This window comes from Leucopleurus acutus (assembly GCF_964270905.1).
Source record: "Leucopleurus acutus genome assembly, chromosome: 21".
In the NCBI taxonomy this organism is placed as follows: Eukaryota; Metazoa; Chordata; class Mammalia; order Artiodactyla; family Delphinidae; genus Leucopleurus; species Leucopleurus acutus.
The window spans coordinates 29527808-29553241 of record NC_139163.1 but is presented as its reverse complement, the minus strand read 5'-3'; the positions used below and the strand labels follow the sequence as shown (position 1 = coordinate 29553241).

The following is a 25434-nucleotide window of genomic DNA, read 5'->3' as shown; positions in this document are numbered from 1 at the left end:
TATGGAAAAAAGGAATCCAACAGAAGGGATGGAGAGAATCCCCAGGATGAACAGAAGACACCAGAATGAAAGTATGCACCAGGAACATACAAGTGCTGCAGGCAGAGGGCTCCAGGAACGCGTCTTCAGGAGCCTAAAATTGATAAAATATGTCTGAGCATCTTAAGAGAAGATTTAGACAAATGATGGAGGGTTTGAGGTCAAATCAGTCATAAGCACATAGGCAAACAAAATAAGTATGACAAATGATTCATTCCAGAGAAAACAAGGAGTTGTTCAGGAAAAGAAAAGTAAGCAGTTTACTGCATGACTGAGCTCTGGGCAGCATTTACATAGTATAATAACATACAACAGAATTACCATGTAAGTGGAGTGAGAAACTGGAGGGATCAGAGCTGGGATGTGTGTATGGTAGAGGCAGAGAGACCTAACCTTCATCCTCTACAACAGAAAATCAGTAGAAATGACCTAAAATTGATAAATCAAAAGGGAGCAATACAACTGTGTAATTAAAAAAATATGGAGATAATTTTTTTAAAAAACTCAATTGAAAGTAGTTACTTTTGTAGAAGGAAAAATGGGAGTGGAACCGAAGAGTGATCCTTTTCATAGAATTGACTTTTTTTAAAGATTTTTTTTTTATTTATTTATTTTTTATTTATTTATTTTTTAACATCTTTATTGGGGTATAATTGCTTTACAATGGTGTGTTAGTTTCTGCTTTATAACAAAGTGAATCAGTCATACATAAACATATGTTCCCATATGTCTTCCCTGTTGCGTCTCCCTTTTTTTTTTTTTTTTTTTTTTTGATGTGGACCATTTTTATAAAGTCTTTACTGAATCTGTTACAATATTGCTTCCGTTTTATGTTTTGGTTTTTTGGCCGCGAGGCACGTGGGATCTTAGCTCCCAGACCCGGGGTCAAACCCACACCCCCTGCATTGGAAGGTAAAGTCTTAACCACTGTACCGCCAGGAAGTCCCAGAATTGACTCTTTAAACTGCTAACTTCCATAGAATTATTTGAGTCTTCAAACTCATAACTTTTTTTAAAAGAAAAAAAGATGAAAAACTCCAGTCCTCAAGTATCCATCCCCCCAAAAACTTTTTTTAATGCCAATTTAATCCATATTCTTCAACTTAAAAAAAAAATCTTCCCACCTCTAATGGTATTACATTAACCAACTACAAAACTGTTTTCAAAACCCCATTCTTTCAATTCTTAAAAGAATTCCCCACCAACAATGTAGAGACCAGCCCATCCTAATACTTCATTGGGACTTAAATTCATCTAAATATTTACATTGGCGTTTATATTTGGAACAATAGTGGCTTATTATAGAGAACATAGCTGTGTTTAACATGCCAGATCTGGATAACTTTATTCAAGATTTTGACAGAAATTATCCCCAAAGTAATATTAAACTTAGACACTTTTTAAAAGTCCAGATGTGAAATACCAAAAAAAATTTGAATTCAGTCAAGAGTCAATACTAAGTCAAGAACTGAATCAGATCCACAAAAAATGAATACTATTTTCCTTCTTATATTCACTATATTTTCTGGCACAGGTTGCAATTTAGTTTTCCTTTCCTTGACATTGGCATTTGGAATCATTTTAACATGGTTTTTACACCTTTAAGTTCTAAGTCTGTACTTACCCTGAATATCTTATTATAATTAAAATTATAAATCCAGAAGCAATAGCCCTCCCTTACAGAAAGAATCCAACTAATACATGTAGAAGGAATAAGAGAAACAAAGTCACATTCGAACACCACAGTAGTAACAAGCAAGATCTGCCAGTGGATACAAAAATGAGTGGGCCAAAGTTTAAGCAGACACAGGACATTTGCGTAGCTCACATTATCTCTAGCAAACATTCAGTCATTACAAAGGAAAACATAGTAAGTTTACAGCAGAGAATCCTAGCAGACGCCACCTCAGGTAGTGGCTAAGGTTAATAACACCAGAAATACATTACCGCATCAGGTGTCAAGATACACTGTCACAGATCGGAGGACGCTATGATGACATGACAACTAAATGAGAGGCAGGATCCTGGATTGGATCCTGAAACAGTGAAAGGACATTAGTGAAAAGACTAGAAAATCCCTACTTTCAAAACTCTCTACTTTAGTTAATAGCATTATATCAAGGCTAATTTCTTAACTTGACAAATGTTCTACAGCTATGTAAGATGTTAATACAAAGGGAAGGTGAGCGAAGAGTATACAGAAACCGCTGTTTTTGCAACTCTTCAGGAGGTCTAAAATTATCTCAAAACTAAAAAAAAAAACTGTTAAAAAACATACACACACACATATATATGTGTGTGTGTATAATGTGTGATTTATAGATAAAAAAAATCAAGACCTCAGGGAAATTGGTATCTTGGGCACTCAGTTAAAAAATAGTGTTCTCTCCTGTATTAGCCATTGTCTCACTGGTTTATGTTAACTTAGCTTTAAGGTTCTCCCCCTTCTAAATATTTAAAGTACAACTTCTAAATTTTCATAGAAAAGCCTTTTGTAACATTCCTATATTAGGCCAAAAATAAAAATCCTAGAATAAAATTGTCACCATATTATCTCATAAAATCAGTCATACCAACCTAAGGCCCGGCCAGTATTTTTACTTTACTTTTTCTCGTCATATAACATGTTTGTATTGGTTTTTTTTTTATAAGGAGAGGAGATGGCTGGTGGATTTATTTTCTTGTTAATAGGCCTGGCAGTCAAGAAAAAAAAATCACTTGGATATCTTATTAAGAAACAGCAGTTTTTCCAATAACAGATACTGCATACTGGAACTCACTTCAGATGAAAAAAGTAAGTTATCTACCTAAGTCTCTTCTACATGATAGCATAGAGCTACCCGAGCAAATCCAGCTAAGACCCTTTCAACATCCCTTCCTTAAATCTGGCTCTAAAATGACTGTTATTAGTGATGGTAAACATCTTTTTAATAAAATAGGCAATACTGTCTATGCAATTTATTCTAGGGAAACAAAGATAAACATCAAATCTACCTTTAAAAGAAGAACACAATTTCCCACTCTAGCTATGGCTGATTCATTCCCTGAGCATGAATCCTCTTTTACCGTCGTTGTTTCTTACTGTAAACTGAGCAGATACACTGAGCTGGAATCTCCTCATAGGGATCCTGATGGTGAAGCTAATATTTTAGATGGAGAACAGCATTCCCAAATGGTTGTATTTATTACTTTTGCAGTTACTTTTGCAGTTATTATTTCTACGTGCTGTGGCATTTAATTTTTAATCTGTGTTCATCACACTGCTCCATATGCAAGCAGCTGTAGTAAAAAGATAATTAAGGGGGAAGAAAGGAAATTTTAAAGTGGCTCTTCATCCAAATACGATTAAGACAGCAAAAAAGGAAATAGCCCCATTTTCATTCCTATACCCATGCCATTTCCAAATTAACCTTCCAATAGTAACATGAAAAATACAAGTGGTAAAACTCTAACCTAATGATCTATACAAAAAAGGAGACAATCTACCTCAGGAACTCACTACACAGTGCAATATATTCAAGTGGTGAAAAGATATAAATTCATCCAGAACTGCCATACTATCTGGCTGTCAGTATAGTCTCTTGAGTAATTATATTAAACATATTACTACAAAATGTACCAAGAAGTAGAGAATAACACTATATTTGTGAACTACAAGTAACAAAACAAAACAGAGGTCCAAGAAGGCTGAAGTCCAAGCTATAATTTACACACATAGTGTACAGTGAAAGCAGTCACAATGTACAAAAATGTGACAAGTAATCCAGATGTTTAAAAAAACAGAGCCTGTTTGTCTCAGACAACATCCAGTCTTATCCGGTAGGTTTCTGATAAGCCTGTTACATAAGGTGGATTTCCCTCCTGCTGATAAGAAGCAGCTTGCAGATACCCATAAATTTCTTAAGGGGTGAGTCTACTTGGCAATACTGATAACTCCATAGCTTCCTATTACATTCATTAGTCTGAAAACTGAAAACAACTCATAACCCAACTGTTCTTCCACGTCCTTTACCAGTTTTTCAAGTTTTATATCAAAGGAAAGTTGGAATGTATTGCTTCTTCTCCTCAACAGGCATTTCAAAAAGAGGGTAGTTAACCAAAATCAAGAGTTCTTTGGTCAAGTTAGTAACAGGCTTCCCCTTTGTTCTAAATCCCTTCATAATCCTTTTTTTTCCAATTTTTCCAGTATGGCCTGGATTTTACAAACAGCCTCTTTCCTGGCCTGCCGGACAGAGTCCTGGCCCCCAGTTTCAACTGAATCCAGTTCCAGAAGTTCCTTGGTTAGCATTTCTTCCAAAAGCCAGTATGCTTTGTCTGTCTTTTTTCCTACAAACTCTTCTACTTCTTGCTCAAGATACTGGACCTTCTCCAGCACATGTATGATTTTTTTAATACTTGGGGGAGTCCCTTCATCTGAAGATAAACACTCTTCAGGAAGATTATGACTCTGATCTTGATTGCTGGGATGCTCGTTGGTGGCATTACCATACAGCTGAGGCTCAGCAGTATATTGGACTTGGGAATCCAAGAGCTCTGAATTATCATTGTTCATTGTTCCCGAGGACTCGTACTGATGGACATGGACACTGCAAGGAAGGTTGTGCCGGTTCATGCCTTGATCTGATTGGCTATAGGGGTATGAGGAATCCTTGGAGTAGGAGAGCAAAGAGGGGAAAAAAGCTGTTTTAATGGAGATCCATCAACATCAGATTTGTTAGCCCACATCTTTCACCTGACCAGGAAGGTACATGAAGACTCCCCACCCATAAAAGTGGACGGCCCTCCTTAATCATTTGAGAAGAATACAGCCCTAAAAAGATAAAAGGCAGAGAATTCCTGAGTATAAAGGCTGGAATCTACCCTGAGACAGGTCATCATCATGACCACCTCATAATCTATCCTTACCACCTCACAATCTGTCCAGTGACTTAATAAATAGGAATCAGATAGTTTTTTCCCCTAAGAGATAAAACCTGAAGACAAATCTTAAAAAGGAACCTGGCCACAAGCAAATGATGTTCAAGTGTGTGGTTTCATAAAACCATGCAATTTCACATTGGTTTTGTCTTCTGTCAGGAGCCTGAGGTAGTGAAATCTAATCTTTGATTTTGTCTAACATACCAATGGTATTACATCTAATTTAGTAAATGAGCATTCTCCTGTCGTTTAAAAAAGGAATGAACCTAAAACTGCTCTAAAAAATAAAGTCTATTTTAAATAAAAAGTAAACTGGGCTAGGTAAAGTTACAGGTAGTAGCCACCAACATTTTGAAGTTAGTCCCCATTTAACACAGACCAATGCAGAAAAAGTTCCACGCTGTGCTCTCTTAATTACCCAGACATTAAAAGGACAACGTCTAGAAGCCTCCTACCTTGGGCTGTGGGGCTGGGGGGGAAGGAGGTGGCCGAGGAGAGCCACTGCTTGGCCATGATGAAGCGCTCTCACTCACGTAGAGACTCCCAGGTGGTGCTGAGGGGGCAGCTGAAGGCCAGGGGTAACGGGCTCCCATGCCATAAGCACCCGGAGGAGCCCAGGAGTCCCCCTGGGATCGTACAGTTGGTCCTGGTGGTGGAACACTACGATTACCATCCCCATAAGGATAATGGGGCACGCTCATTCCAGGGTTCTAGATTGAGAGGAAGGAAATACACTGGTCATTGCTAAAAGACACTTAAAGAAGTAATGAAAATATTCTAGTGTAAACAGATTCAGAGATGCTTCCTCTTGGCTTAACAGGGTATATCTTAGCTGCTATGGGACTAAACTGTAGTATTTCTAATGAGTTGCAAATATTTTCTCCAAACCTAAAAAAGCTTGGTTCCAAAGATATCAGGGGCAGATTTGGTGACCATCAAACTCAGAAAAATAGGGCCTAAACTTCAGTGGCTGAAGCACAGCATAAGTCTGTCCCACAGCATAAGTCTGTCCCACAGATACTATATATAAATGGACACTTATGCTATAAGGAAGCACAAATAAAGACATACTAGAACTCTCCTTGAAGTGAACAGAGAAATAAACATTCATAGAATATTAAAAAATATAAACCTAACCTTTTGGGCTTCCCTGGTGGCACAGTGGTTAAGAATCTGCCTGCCAATGCAGGGGACACGGGTTCGAGCCCTGGTCCAGGAAGATCCCACATGCCGTGGAGCAACTAAGCCCCTGCACCACAACTACTGAGCCTGTGCTCTAGAGCCCGCGAGCCACAACTACTGAGCCCGCGTGCCACATCTACTGAAGCCCACGTGCCTAGAGCCTGTGCTCCGCAACAAGAGAAGCCACTGCAATGAGAAGCCCACGTACCGCAACGAAGAGTAGCCCCCGCTCTCAGCAACTAGAGAAAAGCCCACACGCAGCAACAAAAACCCAACGCAGCCATAAATAAATATATTTATTTTTTAAAAAACCCAAAAAACCTAACCTCTTGAAGTGAACAGAAAAAAACTTGGTACCATTCATTAATACGAAAAAATAAAAATATAACAGATGAATGCTCACCTGTGAAGCAGGATATCCTGGAACCTGCCCCCTAAGAGGGGCTGCTTCAGTCTGGCAGTCCTGCTGGGGATACATCCAACGAGAGACTGGGGTTGGGCTGTTGCCAGGTGAACGGTAAGTGCTTGGAACCTCTGTGGAGTAATTGGTCTGAGCATACCCGGATGTGTAATAAGCCCCTGGGTATGAGGCAGTATTTGTCCCAGGGCCAGTGGGGTATGGTGGGCCATATGCTCCATTTGTATAAGAATTCAAACTCTATAAAAAAGCAAAGTTGGGAGAAAAAAAACATGAATGAGTAGATGAGCTGAAATGCCCTCACTTCGAAAACTTTGAGAAGAAAGGAGATCAGTAACTAATGAAAATATGAACTACCTAAGCAACCGTTGAGGTATTCGTTCATATATTATAATCATATACATATATTAAACTCAGATTATCACCTTAGAGTCTTTGTCATAACAATGGGTATATTGTGATGAAGGATGAAGTGATGGCCTTTAGTGCTTCTCAGCCATTTCCATAAGTGCACCTAACAATTGCACCTAATGGCAGGGAACTTGTCCCCACAAACTGAAGAGGGTGTTCCGGGAAACCTGGGAGAATGGCGAGAGAAAGAAGAAAGTAACCATAATACAACAGAAAGAAAAAAAGACCACAGAGAAAGACCTAGCCCTGCCATTGGCTTTGTGTTTACCCTCTCTGAGCTTTAGTTTCTCCAGCAGGAAAATGGAAATCATAAACATATCTTGCAGGGTTATTGTAAAAATTAATGAGATGACATATATAAAATGCTTAGTATAGTGTCTGGCACGTAGTATGCTCAATGATTTGCAATTTTTACAATACAAATTGTTGTTAGTATTAATGTGGCAAGGTCAGGAAACGAACCCAGATCTGACTCCAAGCCCATGTGCTTTGTATTGATACCAGCCTACTCTGCTTCCCCAAATGATAACAGCAGACAGAGACAAATTCCTCATATATTGCTTACTGCAGTTTTACGTCACCTATCCAGACTATTACTGACACCCAGAATCCTCAGTTTAGTAATCCAAACAAGATTAAAGCTAAACTCTAAACGATTACCTTAGCATTTTCTATTAATTTCTACTTTACCTTGTTAAAATGGTAAAAACAGAATCAAGTTTTCCTGGACTCATCCTTCTAAAACTAGACAATCTTTCCCATTTTAGGTAGAAGAATAAGAATCTTGTGATATTAACTAGACTTATCATGGTGATCATTTCACAGTGTATACAAATATCAAACCATTATGCTGTACATCTGAAACTAACTATATGTCAATTATACCTCAATTAAAAAAAAAAAGAATCCTGATATCTTCTACAGTTGTTAATGACTGAAGAAAATGAAATTTAAATTTGATGCCAAATCTACCACAACAAAAAGAGGGATAGATTGAAGTGGGAAGGAGGGCATAATTCTGTGGAAAATAAATTCTTAGCCACAGTTTTATGGCAAGAGGATAAAAGACAGGCTACTATCACCACACGGCCAAAGAATTCCGTGCAGGGACGGGGTGAGGGAAAATCCAGCCAGGCATTCCTTGAGCAGCCACTGTGAGGCTAATCAAGTCTTCTGCCTACAGGCTGCTGTGCCTAACCAAACAATCCCTTATGCAACATATACAGCTGAAGACTTAAGATTAAAAAGAAAATCATGCGACTTTTTGTACTGTTATTCAAATCCTAGAAATCCTTCCTAAGGAAATTATTCAACTAGAGAAAAAATTATAGGCATGAATTTGTTCATCACAGCATGATTCACCATCACGCAGAATTATAAACAACCTAACCATCCTGTACTGATGGAATGATTAAGTAGACTACTGGTTATTCATTGAGGAAATTTTATTCTGTCTTAAAAACTCACTGTTAGGGACTTCCCTGGTGGCGCAGTGGTTAAGAATCTGCCTGCCAATGCAGGGGACACGGGTTTGAGCCCTGGTCCAGGAAGATCCCACATGCCGCGGAGCAACTAAGCGCATGCGCCACAACTACAGAGCCTGCGCTCTAGAGCCCGCGAGCCACAACTACTGAGCCATCGTGCCACAACTACTGAAGCCCGCGTGCCTAGAGCCTGTGCTCCGCAACAAGAGAAGCCCACGCATCTTAACGAAGAGTAGCCCGCACTCACCACAACTAGAGAAAGCCTGCGCACAGCAACGAAGACCCAACGCAGCCAAAAAAATAAATAATAAAATTAATTAATTAATTTAAAAAAACTCACTGTTAGAACTGACCAGACATCTAATGATATCAAAGAATTATTTGGGGTTTTTTTCCTTTAAGTTTTAATAATGGCATTGCGGTAATATCTTTAAAACTTCCTTATACCTTAAAGATACATGCTTAAGTATTTACAAAAGACATAACATGATGTCTGGAATTTGCTTCAAAATACTCTAAGGATATATAAATGAAACATGATGGCCATGTATTGATACTTGTTGAAGCTGAGTAATGGGTACATGGGAGATTATTGCACTATTCTCGTTACTTTGGATTATGTTTGAAAATTTCCTTACTATTAAAAAAAAGTTTCTGTTATTTCACCCTATAACATGTAAAGTACATACGATAAATGAAAAGTCATATTAAAAGGCATATGTAAAATGAGTTGTCATATTAAAAGACAAATGTAAAGCTGTGTAAATATGATAGGGGAAAGGCTGAAAACAAATTTACCAAAATATGGATATATTAGGATGACAGAATTAGTGTTTTTTCTCCCTTTTATCTCCCAAGTGTTTAGTAATAAAGTTGTATTTTATAGTAAAAAAAATATGCTATTAAAAATGTCATGACAGGTTGGGCTTCCCTGGTGGCGCAGTGGTTGAGAGTCCGCCTGTCAATGCAGGAGACACGGGTTCGTGCCCCAGTCTGGGAAGATCCCACATGCCGCGGAGTGGCTGGGCCCGTGAGCCATGGCCGCTGAGCCTGCGCGTCCGGAGCCTGTGCTCCGCAATGGGAGAGGCCACAACAGTGAGAGGCCCGTGTACCACAAAAAAAAAAAAAAAAAAATGTCATGACGGGTTCGATCCCTGGTCGGGGAAGTAAGATCCAGCATGCAGTGAGGTACAGCCAAAAAAAAAGTCATGAAATCCCAAGTATGTCTAGAAACTGGTGGGCTGCTTGGACCATAGCTACTTCCATCTATGTCCAAGTAGACTATTTTCATGAAGGGAAACTTGTATCTAAGGATAGCAAGCTGTGATTTGAAACTTGTCAGCTGACATGGCAACAGAAAATCTGAAACTGAGCAACTGCAAGAAGAATTAAACAAAATCTTTGATAGTCATTGAATTTCTGTAGAAGTCTCATTCTGGATTCCAGAAGAAATCAAGAGACTGGAGCTCTTAAAACTCAAAAAATATCCCAAGTGCTGCTCTTGTTCTAGAGGTAAATGTAAATATGACTTAGCATTTAAAAGTCAAAATCATGTCACATCATATGATGTCTCATTGCAAAAGCTAAAGATTATCCAGGAGGTAACACTTCTTCCAAAAGTTGGTTTTACAGTTGACGGACTGTTTATAGATGTAGAATCCAAAGAGGAGAAAACTGATCAGGTCTCTCACTCAGAAAGTGATAAACTTGTTCAACGGATTCCCTTTCCATTTGATACATGAATATCAAACAGCAAACAGACCCAATCCAAGTGGGAAAAAAACCTTTTTTTCCATTAGCAACACCACAATTCTTCCTGCTGTGCTTATCTTGAAAAACATGGAAGGCTTCACCACAAAAGTACTCCAAGACTTCATAATTATCAGCAGTCGACATCAACTTGAGTTTCTACTAATACTCATTTCTGGAATTGCCAAATCTATTATCATCCACTGGTTACCTCCTCATGCAGTATCTCTCCTTATAGAACTATTCCAATTTTTGTCTCATAGGAGCTCCAAACCACAGTACTTAATAAGCTGTATTTTACAACCCAGGTCCCCTTTAAATTAAATGAAAAGGTGTTATAGGTTCTGATGAAAGTCCTTTTGTATCATGATTTCTCAATTCATAACATTATAAGAGGACTTCAGTTTTGTTTCTTACAGCATTTCTATTCCCAGGCACTCAGTGTTCTGTGGTGTGATCTCCCAGAACCCAAGAGAATTAGCTTCTTTATCAGAAAATCAATGTGAAAACACCCGTCTTTCATCCTTTAGATACGTGGAAAAGAAGCTTTAGAAAAACAAGTTGCATTCATGACCAAAGAGAGGATTTTAAACAAAAACACCCCACCACAATCATTACTAGAGAAGCTGTGTATTTATCATGCTTTTCCCAAGTACCCACTGGGTCAATGGATCAGAGCTACAACATGCATGGTTACAAACGATCAGTGTCGGAAGAACATATGTTAGCCTTGCAGTTGCTACAGACGTTGATTAAGGATGAGCTTATGATCATAGTTCAGAACTGTTCAAAGTTTTTAAGTCTTCTGAAGAGTAGCCTGGCAGCATAGCAAAGAAAATAAAGGAGTTCTTGGCCCAGCTTCAAAGCCCTGATACAGAGGCCAAAGAGAAAGAAAATACTACTGGGGCTTCAGAAGACAGTCCTTGATGCAAATGAAGGCGTTAAAAGCAAATAAGAAGCAATCTTAGTTTGAAGAACTCAGAAAATACCTCATGCTTTCTGCTCGTGGACGCCGCCGAGTAAGCATCGTTGACGTCTCCCCCCACCCTCCACTGCCGTTATGTCTAAGTCAGAGTCACCCAAAGAGCCCGAACAGCTGCGGAAGCTCTTCATCGGAGGTTTGAGCTTTGAAACAACCGATGAGAGTCTGAGGAGCCATTTTGAGCAGTGGGGAACGCTCACAGATTGTGTGGTAATGAGGGATCCAAACACCAAACGCTCCAGAGGCTTCGGGTTTGTCACGTATGCCACTGTGGAGGAGGTGGATGCGGCCATGAATGCAAGGCCACACAAGGTGGATGGAAGAGTTGTGGAACCAAAGAGGGCCGTCTCAAGAGAAGATTCTCAAAGACCTGGTGCCCACTTAACTGTGAAAAAGATTTTTGTTGGTGGCATTAAAGAAGACACTGAAGAACATCATCTAAGAGATTATTTTGAACAGTATGGGAAAATTGAAGTGATTGAAATCATGACTGACCGAGGCAGTGGCAAAAAGAGAGGCTTTGCTTTTGTAACCTTTGATGATCATGACTCTGTAGACAAGATTGTCATTCAGAAATACCACACTGTGAATGGCCACAACTGTGAAGTAAGGAAAGCCCTATCTAAGCAAGAGATGGCTAGTGCTTCATCCAGCCAAAGAGGTCGAAGTGGTTCTGGAAACTTTGGTGGTGGTCGTGGAGGTGGTTTTGGTGGGAATGACAACTTTGGTCGTGGAGGAAACTTCAGCGGTCGAGGTGGCTTTGGTGGCAGCCGCGGTGGTGGTGGATATGGTGGCAGTGGGGATGGCTATAATGGATTCGGTAATGATGGTGGTTATGGAGGAGGCGGCCCTGGTTACTCTGGAGGAAGCAGAGGCTATGGAAGTAGTGGACAGGGTTATGGAAACCAGGGCAGTGGCTATGGCGGGAGTGACAGCTATAACAACGGAGGAGGCGGAGGCGGCTTTGGCGGTGGTAGTGGAAGCAATTTTGGAGGTGGTGGAAGCTACAACGATTTTGGCAGTTACAACAATCAGTCTTCAAATTTTGGACCCATGAAAGGAGGAAACTTTGGAGGCAGAAGTTCTGGCCCCTATGGTGGTGGAGGCCAATACTTTGCCAAACCCCGAAACCAAGGTGGCTATGGTGGTTCCAGCAGCAGCAGTAGCTACGGCAGTGGCAGAAGGTTTTGATTACTGCCAGGAAACAAAGCTTAGCAGGAGAGGAGAGCCAGAGAAGTGACAGGGAAGCTAAAGGTTACAACAGATTTGTGAACTCAGCCAAGCACAGTGGTGGCAGGGCCTAGCTGCTACAAAGAAGACATGTTTTAGACAATACTCATGTGTATGGGCAAAAAAACTCGAGGACTGTATTTGTGACTAATTGTATAACAGGTTACTTTAGTTTCTGTTCTGTGGAAAGTGTAAAGCATTCCAACAAAGGGTTTTAATGTAGATTTTTTTTTTTTTGCACCCATGCTGTTGATTGCTAAATTTAATAGTCTGATCGTGACGCTGAATAAATGTGTCTTTTTTTAAAAAAAAAAAAAAAAGAAAAGAAAATACCTCATGAATTTCATCAACAGTCTGGTGAGCCCAAATCTTCTGTCCTGAGCTGGTTTACTTCATACTGCCTAAACCTCCACAGACTGTCCGACATGCTCCTCAACAATCCTTACTATTAGCTGAAAATGAGGAAAGCTGTATTTCAAAGACTGTCCCCTGTTCCTGCGTAGCACATAGACTGCACCTGAACACAACAGGCTAATCAGCTTCGGGGACTGCTCAGGGGCCCTCCCAACATCCATCAGTTCTGAAGAAACGGATATAAATTCCACATTACCGGGGGAAAGTGCATGAAATTATGCACTCCCGGTCTATAAGAGAAGACTGATCATGTGGCAAAGCTAACATGAGGCAGCAGATAGAAGGCAAAGGAGTGAAACCATTCAATTTTTAAAAAAGGAAACCGGTCATATCTACATACCACTACAGGAGTCTGTTTTGGTCAGAAGATAAATGTATAATCCCCATGTGATGCTTCACCAGAAAATACACATGTGCTAATCCCACACAAGCATATGTGTAGATACCTTTGGGTTTAGAATCCAACAATTTTTTTTTTTTTTTTTTTTTTGCGGTACGCGGGCCTCTCACTATTGTGGCCTCTCCCGTTGCAGAGCACAGGCTCCGGATGCGCAGGCTCAGCGGCCATGGCTCACGGGCCCAGCTGCTCCGCGGCATGTGGGATCTTCCCGGACCGGGGCACAAACCCGTGTCCCCTGCATCGGCAGGCGGACTCTCAACCACTGCGCCACCAGGGAAGCCCAGAATCCAACAATTTTTGTATCTAAAAGCTCTCTCAGATTATTGCTGTTGCTTTCAAAAAGTCATCACTAAATTAAAAGTGAATCTTTCTTTTTCTTTTTTTTTTTGAATCTTTCTTGAATATATGTAATATACACATATAATAAATGCCTTTATCTAAGGGGGGGAAATGTCATCTCCAAAAATAATCTTTTTAAAAAAAATATGTTGACTCCCTTTTTTTTGGCTGTGTTGGGTCTTCGTTGCTGCGCGTGGGCTTTTCTCTAGTTGAGGCGAGCAGGGGCTACTCTTCGTTGTAGGGCGCGGGCTTCTCATTGCGGTGGCTTCTGTTGTTGCGGAGCATGGGCTCTAGGAGCATGGGCTTCAGTAGTTGTGGCGCATGGGCTCAGTAGTTGTGGCTCACGGGCTCTAGAGCGCAGGCTCAGTAGTTGTGGCGCACGGGCTTAGTTGCTCTGCAGCATGTGGGATCTTCCCAGACCAGGGCTCGAACCCGTGTCCCTGCATCGGTAGACGGATTCTTAACCACTGCGCCACCAGGGAAGTCCCCCAAAATAATCTTTATCAATAGGAACAACTGATGAAATCAGACAAATTAACATTGCTGAGAAAAACTGTGACTCATGACTTTGGGTTCTGTCTTCCTCTTACATTAACTGTAAAAGTAATGCCTGCTACTCTCCAAATTGATCTATATGCAATCTCAATGAAAATCCCAGCTGCCTTTTGTGCTGAAATTGAAAAGTTCATTTCCTCATTGGCAACCACTGTGAAAAGTAATTTGGCTATATTAAATAAATATGTACGTATCCAAACCCACCAATTCCATACACGAGGGAAATGCTCCTCTCATATGTTGTACAACAGAAAAGAGAAAAACAATGTTGAGTTAAAGAAAAGCAAATTGCAGGAGAATGCTAGTATGAAACCACTCATATCAAGTTTAAAATCATGTTAAATAATACTATAAAAATGCATATACAAGTAGTAAAAGCATAAAAACACATATGAGACAATTAATATAACTTTAAGAAATGGAAAGAAGTGTTATATGGGGCTTCAACTGTATTTATTTTACTTCTTTTTAAAAATCTGAAACTTAAAAACTGACAAAGCTAGGAGCTAGATAAAAAAAGATGTACATATTTTCTGTACTCTTTCAGAATGCTTGAAATATTTTAAATTTAATATTTGTCATAAGAGTCAAAAATTTTAACAGCAAAAGCAAAGGCAACAAAACAAAAGCAAAATTAAAAAGTGGGATTACATCAAACTAAAAAGCTTCTACACAGCAAAGGAAACCATCAACGAAAGGAAAGGCAGGGCTTCCCTGGTGGCACAATGGTTAAGAATCCACCTGCCAATGCAGGGGACACGGGTTCGAGCCCTGGTCCGGGAAGATCCCACATGCCACAGAGCAACTAAGCCCGTGCGCCACAACTACCGAGCCTGTGCTCTAGAGCCCGTGAGCCACAACTACTGAGCCCACGCGCCTAGAGAAGCCACCGCAATGAGAAGCCTGCACACCTCAATGAAGAGTAGCCCACACACTGCAACGAAGAGTAGCCCTCGCTCACCGCCAAGTAGAGAAAGTCCGCAGCCAGCAACGAAGACCCAACGCAGCCAAAAAAAAAAAAAATTTATTAAATAAGTAAATTTAAAAAGTAAAAAAAAAAGAGGGCTTCCCTGGTGGCGCAGTGGTTGAGAGTCCGCCTGCCGATGCACGGGACACGGGTTCGTGCCCCGGTCCGGGAAGATCCCACATGCCGTGGAGCAGGCCCGTGAGCCATGGCCGCTGAGCCTGTGCGTCCGGAGCCTGTGCTCCACAGCGGGAGAAGCCACAACAGTGAGAGGCCCGTGTACCGCAAAAAATAAATAAATAAATAAATAAATAAAAGAAAGAAAGGCAACCTACTGAATGGAAGAAAATACTTGCAAATCATATATCTGATAAGGTAAGGAGTTAATATATAAAGAACTCATACAACTCAATAGCAAAAAATCAAACAATCTGATTTAAAAAATGGGCAGGGGATCTGAATAGACATTTTTCCAAAGACATACAAGATGGCCAACGGGTACATGAAAAGGTACTCAACATCACTAATCATCAGGAAGTGCAAATCAAAACCACAATGACATATGACCAGTTAGAATGGCTATTCTCAAAATGACAAGAAATAAGTATTGGATGAGAATGTTGAGAAAAGGAAACCCTTGTGTACTGTTGATGGGAATGGAAACTGGTACAGCTACTGTGAAAAACAGTATGGAGGTGCCTCAAAAAATTAAAAACAGAATTACCATATGATCCAGCAATTCCACTTCTGGGAATATATTCACGGGAAACAAAAACACTAACTCGAAAAGATATCTGCACCCCATGTTCACTGCGGCACTATTTTACAACAGCCAAGACATGGAAACACCCTAAGTGTCCATCACTGGATGAATGGATGAAGATAATGTGATATATATATATATATATATATATATATATACACACACACACACACACACACACACACAATGGAGTATTATCCAACCATAAAAGAGAAGGAAATCTTGCCATTGGGACAACATGGATGGACCTTGAGGGCATTATGCTAAATGAAATGTCAGACACAGACAAATACCATAAGATCTCATTTATATGTGGAATCTAAAAAAAACAAAAAAAGCCAACTCATAGATACAGAAAACAGACTGGTGGTTGCCAGAGGTGGAGCAGTAGGCTGGGGTGCAGGAACGGGTAAAGGGGGTCAAAAGGTACAAATTTCCAGCTATAAAATAAGTAAATCATAGAATGTAATGTACAGCCTGGTAACTATAGTTAACATATTGTACTGTAATATTTGAAAATTACTAAGAGAGTATATCTTAAAAGTTTTCATCACAAGAAAACAAAACTTTGTAACTCTATGGTGACAGATGTTAACTAGACTTCTGTGGCGATCATTTTGGAAAGTATACAAATATTGAACCTTTACACTGTACACCTGAAATTAATATAATGTTATATGTCAATTATAGCTCCATAAAAGGTCAAATTTTTAGAAATAAGTACATTTTGCGTTTGTTGTTTCCAGGTCCTGAGAAATAATCTATCATGCATCAAGCTGCCTTTGCTATAGGTAGCATCTGCCTAGATATTTCCTTATCTCTGAGCTAAAAACATTAAAATGATTAAGATAGAGTGCATTATATAACAAAAGCCCACACACCTTCACTATGAAATCTCCACAGGTTCTGAAAATAAATCGATTCATTAAGAAAAAATTCAGAAAGTCTGTCAATTTTAGACCCTACCTGGCCTTGCATTTCCGGTCTTACAGGATATGTACTTGGGTAAGGAGCCCGAGGTCGGGCAGGAGAATTCCAATAGTTGGAATTGTAGCTAGGATATGGTGGCTGCTCCTAAGGACAAAAAGGAAAATAGATTCACTTTTACTAACATCCTTACATCATTCTGAAAAGTTGATAGAGGCAGGTATAAGTATCGGAAAAAAATAGGCAAGAGACAAAAAGCAATGGAACCCCACTCTAAAATCACTCATTATTAAAATTGATGCAGATACATGCTCAATCACTTGCCCTAGAACAAAGCAAATATTGACTATTCTTGTGCATAATGCCAATTATAACAAATGATATATCTACTATGTCAAGTTAATTAGCAAAACCAGAGACATTCAATTCCTTTATCTCTCTCCAATCACTAAGCCATCACTAACTAATTTAATTAGTGCAGCACAATTGTAGTTCTTTGCCAGTGTTAAGAAGAGTAGTATAATACTTACCTATCTCAACAACTTTGAAACTTGAAGTAATATTTTAATACTAAACTTTACTTAAAATGCATACACCTTCAATACTCAACTTCTTTGCCTGGCCACACCCTAGTTTTTTCATATTCCTCTACTTTCTGCTATGGCTAAGGTTTCTGCTGGCAGCCCACAGCTAACTCGGGATCAGGAATTACGTAGAATAATTACCACTCCAAGGAGAAAATCTAGCTACGGCATTAATCTCTACAGCTTTCACTTCACCTCAAAAAGTTAGTGTCATCATTTTCAATAAGCCAATACACTCTGACAAGAAACTAGATCAACTCAAAACTTTTCAGGCTGTTTTAATATATACATTCGTCATCCCATAAGTTGAGTTATTTTGCTCTGAGCTTTATAGTTTAATTTTAAGCTTAAAGAGGATCTTCAAATCTTCAAATATGGTTTCACAAAGAAATTCACTGGCAGTTGTAGTCTCTGAGAATTTAATTATCACCATCTGAGCTTAACTGCACTACTTACCAGTTTCATAATACTTTGTTTTCAAAGCATGCAATTATTCCACATGACATTATACAAGCTGGGCAAGTAACATCTCCCTTACATAATACAGCAACTAGAGCAATATAGAAACTAGCAACTTCAGATCCTAACAACCAAATTTCTCAATCAGGCAAATTCCCCTGACTAATCCCCCCGCTTCCCCCGGTTAAGTGGTATTTGACTAATTAACTGATTTCTCTCTACCAAGAATTTGAATCTTAATTAAAGAGGTGAAAAGACCAGAGTTGAAGCTGACTCACTCCAGCAGTGGTGAACTAACACCTAAATCCCCAGAACTTCCTTGGTTTCTGTCCTTTTCTACTGATCCTCCGAAGTACCCCACACATTTTTACTACCTCTCCACCCACCCTGTCCTCATTCCTTCCTTACTCAGCTTCTCAACACCTTAAATCCCTTACCACTCTTTCCCTCGGATGTTCTCACCTGCAAAAACCTAACCCAGTTTAAACCCAATTATCCACTGGTTCCACATCTGTACTTCACCTAAATATCGGTGCAGAGAAACACAAGCTCTCTGGTTTCACACAAGCAGACACTCAGCACTGCCTAGCAACTACACCACACTTCCTCAGTATGTTCATCCCACTCACAGAACAACTATTTCACCTTCTTGTCCCCTCAAATCTCCAGTATCCTCTTATCCTACCCCCTCATTTTTCAACTGATAACTTTATCTCATATTATACTTAATATGAATAGAATTGGAGGAACAGGTATAAATTCACATATTTTTAAAATGTAATTTAAACTTGTATGCAAAACAAACAAATATGGCTAAGTGACAGCATGCCAGTTTTAAACAAAGGATTTAGGAATTAATGCAAATTCTAGGAACACATTTGGACTCCTGCCCTCCACCGTGGGCTAGCATATCCCATGTAGGAGCTGTCATTTCAGCCTGAGTCCCAGAACAAAACACGTGAACAAACTTGAACCCAACCCAGAACCTGGAGATAAGCCGCTGCAGCGACATCACAGAACAAAAGCAAGAAATAAATATTCATTGTTGTAAGCCGCAACTCTTGGAGTTGTGTTTTACTACAGGAAAAATCAACTGATGAGATAACTAAAAATCAAATTGGTAACATAACCATACAGAAAAAAGAATTATTTCTAATGACTTTTGAATCATCTTACTTTGACTGTACACACTTAGTGGAATATATTCTAAAGACCAGATGAACTGCAAAGAAACCTAAACTGCATCCACTAGGGAACTGTTAGTCATAACATTGATATTATTATTTGTATTAACAGCTTTATTGAGATATAATTCACTACCATACAATTCGCTCATTTTAAATTGTCAAAGTCAATGATTTTTAGTATATCCATAGAGACATGTGTGATCATCACCACAACCAGTTTTAGAACATTTCAAAACCTGAAAAAGAAACACTGTTCCCTTTAGCTACACCCTCCTATCTGCCATTCCCACAGCACTACACCACCACTAATCTACTTTCCATCTCCATAGATTTGCCTACTCTGGGTATTTCATATAAATGGAATCATATAATATGTGACATCTGGTAACTGGCTTCTTTCACTTAGCATGTTTTTGAGGTTCAGCTATGCTGTAGCATGTATCAGAGCTTCATTCCTTTTTGTAGCCAAAAAATATTCCATTGTATACAGATACCACACTTTGCTTATCCATTCTGGGCATTTGGATTGTTGCCACTTTTTGGCTATTATGAATAATGATGCTATAAACATTCACGAATAACATTTTATGTGGACATATGTTTTCAGTTCTCTTGGCTATATACGTAGAAGTGGAATTGCTGGGTCATACAGTTAACTCTAACAATTTTAAAAACTGGCATTTGTTTTCCAAAGAAGCTGCACCATTTTATATTCCCATCAGCTAAGTATAAGGGTTCTAATTTCTCCATCTCCTCACCAATACCTGTTTTTTCCTGTGGTTTTGCTTGTTTTTATAGTCATCCTAGTGTGTGTGAAGTCATCTCACTGTGATTTTTATCTGCAGTTCCCTGAGGACCAGTGATGTTGAGCATTTCTTCATGTGCTCATTGGCCATTTGCACACCTTCTTTAGAGAACTGTCTATTCAGATGTTTTGCCCATTTTTAAATTGGGTTATTTATATTTTTGTTGTTCAGTCTTAAGGGCTCTTTATATATTCTAGATACAAGTCCCTTTTCTGATATCTGATTTGCAAGCATTTTCTTCCTTTTCATTTTCCTGATCGTGTCCCTTGAATTATAAAAGTTCTTAATTTTGACGAACTCCAATTTGTCTATTTTTTATCCTGTTGGTTGTGCTTTTGGCGTCTTATCTAGGAAACCATTGCCAAATCCAAAGAAATGAAGATTTATCCCTATGTTTTCTTCTAAGAGTTTTATAGTTTTAGTTCTTACATTTAGGTCTATGACCTATTTTGAGTTAATTTTTTAAATATTATTTATTTTTTGGCTGCATCGGGTCTTAGCTGCGGCACGTGAGATCTTTCCCTGTGGTACGCCGGCTCCTCGTTGTGGCGCATGGGCTTCTCTCTAGTTGTGGCGCACAGACTCCTCTTTAGTTGTGGGCTCCAGAGTGCATGGGCTCTGTAGTTGTGGCACTCGGGCTCTCTAGTTGTGGCACACAGGCTCAGTTGCCCCACAGCATGTTGGATCTTAGTTCCCTGACCAGGGATCAAACTGGCATCCACTGCACTGCAAGATGGATTCTTAACAACTGGACCACCAGGGAAGTCCCTTGAGTTAATTTTTACATATGGTGTAAGGGTCCAACTTTATTCTTTGTATGTGGCTATCCAGTTGTCATGGTACCATATGTTGTGCCATAGACTTTTCCCTCCATTGAACGGTCTTAGCATCCTTGTCAAAAACCAATTGATGGGCTTCCCTGGTGGTGCAGTGGTTAAGAATCTGCCTGCCAATGCAGGAGACACGGGTTTGAGCCCTGGTCCGGGAAGATCCCACATGCCATGGAGCAACTAAGCCTGTGTGCCACAAGTACTGAGCCTGTGGTCTAGAGCCCGTGAGCCACAACAACTGAAGCCCATATGCCTAGAGCCCGTGCTCCGCAACAAGAGAAACCACTGCAATAAGAAGCCCACGCACCGCAACGAAGAGTAGCCCCCTACGCACCACAACTAGAGAAAGCCCACGCACAGCAACGAAGACCCAATGCAGCCAAAAATAAATATAAGTAAAATCAACAAATTTTTAAAAAATCAGCTGACCATAGACACTCTCAATTCTATTCCATGTAGACATATAGGTTATGTATGCCTTTTAATTTTTTTCTTGCCCGGTTGCCCTTGCTAGAACTTTCAGTATAATACTGAATAGAAGTGGCAAGAGCAGATGTCCTTGTCTTGTTCCTGATCTTAAGGGAAAGCATCCAGTCTTTCATCATTAAATATGAGGTTGGCTGTGGGTGTTTCACAGATGTCTTTTATCAGGTTCAGGAAATTTCCTTGAATTCCTAGAGTGTTTTTATCATGAAAACGTTTTGGATTTTGCCAAATGCTTTTTCCACATCTATTGAGGTAATCATAGGGGTTTTGTTTTTTATTTGAATGATATGGTATATTACATTAATTGATTTTCAGATATTAAACCAACCATGCATTCCTGGAATAAATCCTATTAGGTCATGGTACATAATTCTTTTTACACATTGCTGGATTCAGTTCACTAGGGTTTTTTTGCGGATTTTTGCACATCCATATTCATAAGAGATATTGGTCTGTATTTTCTTTTCTTGTGATGTCTTTGCCTAGTTTTCCTCTCAGGGTAATAATGGCTTCACAGAATGAGTTTAGAAGTAGTCTCTCCTCTTCTGTTTTTTTAGAAGAGTTTGTGAAGAACAGGTGTCAGTTCTTTAAATATTTGATAGATCCATTCAGATTTCCTATTTCTTCTTGAGTTAGTTTTGGTAGTTTGTATCTTTCTAGGAATTGTCCACTTCATCTAAGGTACCTAATTTGCTGGCATACAATTAGTCATAATATTCCATTATAATCCTTTTTTATTTCTGTAAGATCAGTAGTAATGTCCCCTCTTTCATTTCTGATTCTAGTAATCTGAGTCTTCTCTCTTTTTTTTCTGGTTCAATCTAGCTAAAGGTTCATCAATTTTGTTGATCTTTTCAAAGAACCAGCCTTTAGTTGAAATGGTTTCATCTATGGTTTTTCTATTCTCTATTAACTCATTTCCACTCTTGTTTTCATTATTTTCTTCCTCCTGCTTGCTTTAGGTTTGGTTGGCTCATTTTTTCCAGTGTCTTGAGATGGAAGATTAGGTTCTTGATTTGAGATCATTCTTCTTTCTTAATACTGGCACTTATGACTATAAATTTCCCTCTAAGCACTACTACTTTAGCTGCATCTCGTAAGTTTTGGTATGTTATGTCTTCATTTTCGTTCATCTCAAAGTATTTTTTTATTTCCCTTTTGATTTATTCCTCGACTTGCTGGTTTTTTTAGGACTGTTTCATTTAATTTTGACATATTTATGAGTTGCCCAAAGTTTTTCCGGCTATTAACTTCTAATTTCATTACATTATAGTTGGAGAACATACTCTGTATATTTCTATCCTTTTATATTTATTAATATTTGTTTTATGGCTAGTATATGGTTTATCCTGCAGAATGTTCCATGTGCACTTGAGAAGAATGTATATTCTGTTGATGAATGGAGTGTTCTATAGATGTCTGGTAGGTCTAGTTGGTTTACGGTGTTGTTTACATCTTCTATTTCCTTGTTGATCTTATGTCCAGTTGTTCCATCCATTACTGAAAGTGGGGTACTGAAGTCTCTATTATTATTGAATTGTCTATTTCTCCTTTTATTTCAGTAAGCTTTTCCTTTGTGTATTTTGTTGTTAGGTACATATATATTTATAATTGTTATATCTTGCTGATGGACTGACCTTTTCATCATGTCCCTCTTTATCCCCAGTTATTTATATATATATATATATATATATATATATATATATATAGATGTTGTTGTTGTTGTTTTGTGTTTTTTTTGCTGTACGCGGGCCTCTCACTGTTGTGGCCTCTCCCGTTGCGGAGCACAGGCTCTGGACGCGCAGGCTCAGCGGCCATGGCTCACGGGCCCAGCCGCTCCGCGGCATGTGGGATCTTCCCAGACCGGGGCACGAACCCACGTCCCCTGCATCGGCAGGCGGACTCTCAACCACTGCGCCACCAGGGAAGCCCCCTAGTAATATTTTTTGTTTTCAAGTTTATTTTGTCTGATATTAGCATAGCCACTCCAGCTTTCCTATAGCTACAGTTTGCATGATATTTTTCCATCTTTTTACTTTCAAGCCATTTGTGTCTTTAAATCTGAAGTATGTCTCCTGTAGACAGCTGAGAAGGAAAAACCTCCTACTCCTACGTTTCTCCTTTATCCTCACACTGTTACCACACTCAGAACACTTCTGATACCAGTTGTGGGGGCGGTTTCCCCCACACCAAGCAATTCTGCAACACCAGCTGGGTGTTCCACAATTCAACTTAATTCTGACACTTTCTATCTGGAGATAGCACCAGATTCCACCGGTTAGGGGCTCAGTCCCATGAGACTACCCACCCCTTACTTCAGATGCCAATTGCAAGTAGTAGGTCCCCAGGTTACCCACAAATTATGTCTGACTCGGCTACAGATTGGAGGTTCCCATGATCTCCTCCCTCTTGGATTTATTTGCTAGTACAGCTCAAAGACCTCAGGGAAATACTTACTTAAGTTTACCAATTTATTAAACGATATGATAAAGGATACAGATGAACAGGCAGATGAATAGATACATAGGGCAAGGTCTGGGAGGGTCCTGAGCACAAGAGCTTCTGTCCCTTTGGAGTTAGCTGTGTCACCCTCCCAATATGTGAATGTGTTCACCAACCTGGAAGCTCTCTGAACCCCATACTATTGGGATTTTTATGGAGGCTTCCTCATGTAGGCATGATCAACCCCTCTCCAGTCTCTAAAGAATGGGGAATGAGGCTGAAAATTCCAAGCTTCTAATCATGAGTTGGTCTTTCTGGTGACCAGCCCTATCCAGGAGCCATCCATGAAAACACCAAGAGTTGCCTCATTAGTATAAAAGACACTCCTGTCACCCAGGAAACTCCAGTGGATATAGGAGCCCTGTGTCAGGAACCAGGTTCAGACACCAAATACTAGAACAAAAGATGTTCCTAGTGCTCTCATGACTTAGGAATTTACAAGGGTTTCAGGAGCTCTACACCAGGAACCTGGGGCAGAGACCAATATATATATATATTTTCCCATTATCTCACACAGCATATAGTTGCATCTTCTTTTTTTCAATCCAGTCTGACAGTCTCTGTCTTTGATTGGATTGTTTAATCTATTCACACTTGATGTTATTATTGATATAGTTGGATTTACATCTGCCATTTTATTTTTCTGTTTTCTATATCTCATGTTTGGTTTTGTTCCTCTATTCTTCCTTTACTGCTTCTGCATTAAGTGAATATTTTCTAATGCAGCTTTTTAATTTCTTTAATGAGTATATATAAATATATGTATTACATAGATGTATATATATGTCGATCTTTCCTCGACCACACCTAGCTGTTAAAGCTCCACAAATTTCCAGCTAATTTCTTTACTGTTTACTTGGGACATAAATTGCTCTACAAACTGATCCAATCAAATCTGGGTTCCTTGGAAGGGACACCTCCCAAAGTCAGTGTTTGAGATGTGTTCCGACCCCAGAGGGCCCCTCCCAGCGATCTCTTTCCCTAGTTCTCTCCAGCAAACTGGCTGGCCTGCAGCCCGGTCTGTATCTGCAGTGAACCTACTGATCTCCCAAATGCCTTTCACGACACCCTCCACAGTTTTTGAGAACATCCTTTGGCTTCAGCTTCTCCATATTCTGATGCAAATAAAGTCAGTTCCTTTGGGAAAAGATTAGGAGCTACCGGTTTTACAGCCTGCGTCTGCCTCCAGATAAAATGTCTGAGCTACACTCTGCAGTTGGGCTGGGGACAATGGTGTGCTTCTCTGAGAGACACTCCTGCTTTAAAAGCTGAGCATCTGGGGGGAAAGGGCAGTAGCCTCAGACCTTCCCAGCTTGCCTTACAAGCCAGGGTAAGGGTGAGCAGAGCCCCAGTGTTCTCAGCAGTGCCCTACCCAAGGTAAAGCCTCCATTCCACAGGTAGGGACAGGGCATGGGTAGGATCCACCACTATTGGCCACACTTGCCCAGAACGTGGCCTCTGCAATAGTAGCTGGGGGCAAGATGAGCAATGTCGATGTGCTGCCCACCCAGGAGGACTGGGACCTGGGGAGCGAAGAAACTTTGTTTTATTTGCCGCTCCAGGCTAATGGAGTTTCTCTCTCACTGAGCTGGGGGTTAGGGGGTGGGAGAGGTGGAGGATGGCACAGAATCTCACTGTTCTTACCGAGTTTGAGTAAATTTTCTAAAATAAATATTTCCTCATTTGCTAAATTCCTTAAGACCATTTCCAGAGACTTTAATTTGGTTGTTTTTTAAAAATATTTTTCACCAGTTTCACTGAGGACTGGGCCCACAGAGCTCCTCATGCTGTCATGCCAGAGCTGCA

The 25434-nt window shown here is 39.8% G+C and overlaps 2 protein-coding genes across 3 annotated transcripts in view; one reads left to right on the top strand and one right to left on the bottom strand.

The window, feature by feature from the left end:
* Positions 1 to 793: 793 nt before the first annotated feature.
* The window catches only part of BAG4 (BAG cochaperone 4), a gene marked incomplete at its 5' end in the record, with an annotated part of 32978 nt that continues 8337 nt past the window's right edge, over positions 794 to 25434 (bottom strand). The window contains 4 exons of one of the 2 annotated variants that reach the window (XM_082863953.1): positions 794 to 4687; positions 5412 to 5666; positions 6542 to 6796; positions 16814 to 16921. In XM_082863953.1, the coding sequence (XP_082720079.1) occupies positions 4196 to 4687; positions 5412 to 5666; positions 6542 to 6796; positions 16814 to 16921 (1110 nt within the window). In that variant the 3' untranslated portion in view covers positions 794 to 4195. The remainder of the gene's footprint in view (positions 4688 to 5411; positions 5667 to 6541; positions 6797 to 16813; positions 16922 to 25434) is intronic. The other variant, XM_082863954.1, reaches the window with a different exon arrangement.
* Positions 11209 to 12595, top strand: LOC309977690 (heterogeneous nuclear ribonucleoprotein A1-like). Its single transcript, XM_082863952.1, has one exon. The coding sequence runs from the start codon at positions 11261 to 11263 to the stop codon at positions 12371 to 12373; it is 1113 nt and encodes a 370-aa protein (XP_082720078.1). The 5' UTR covers positions 11209 to 11260; the 3' UTR covers positions 12374 to 12595.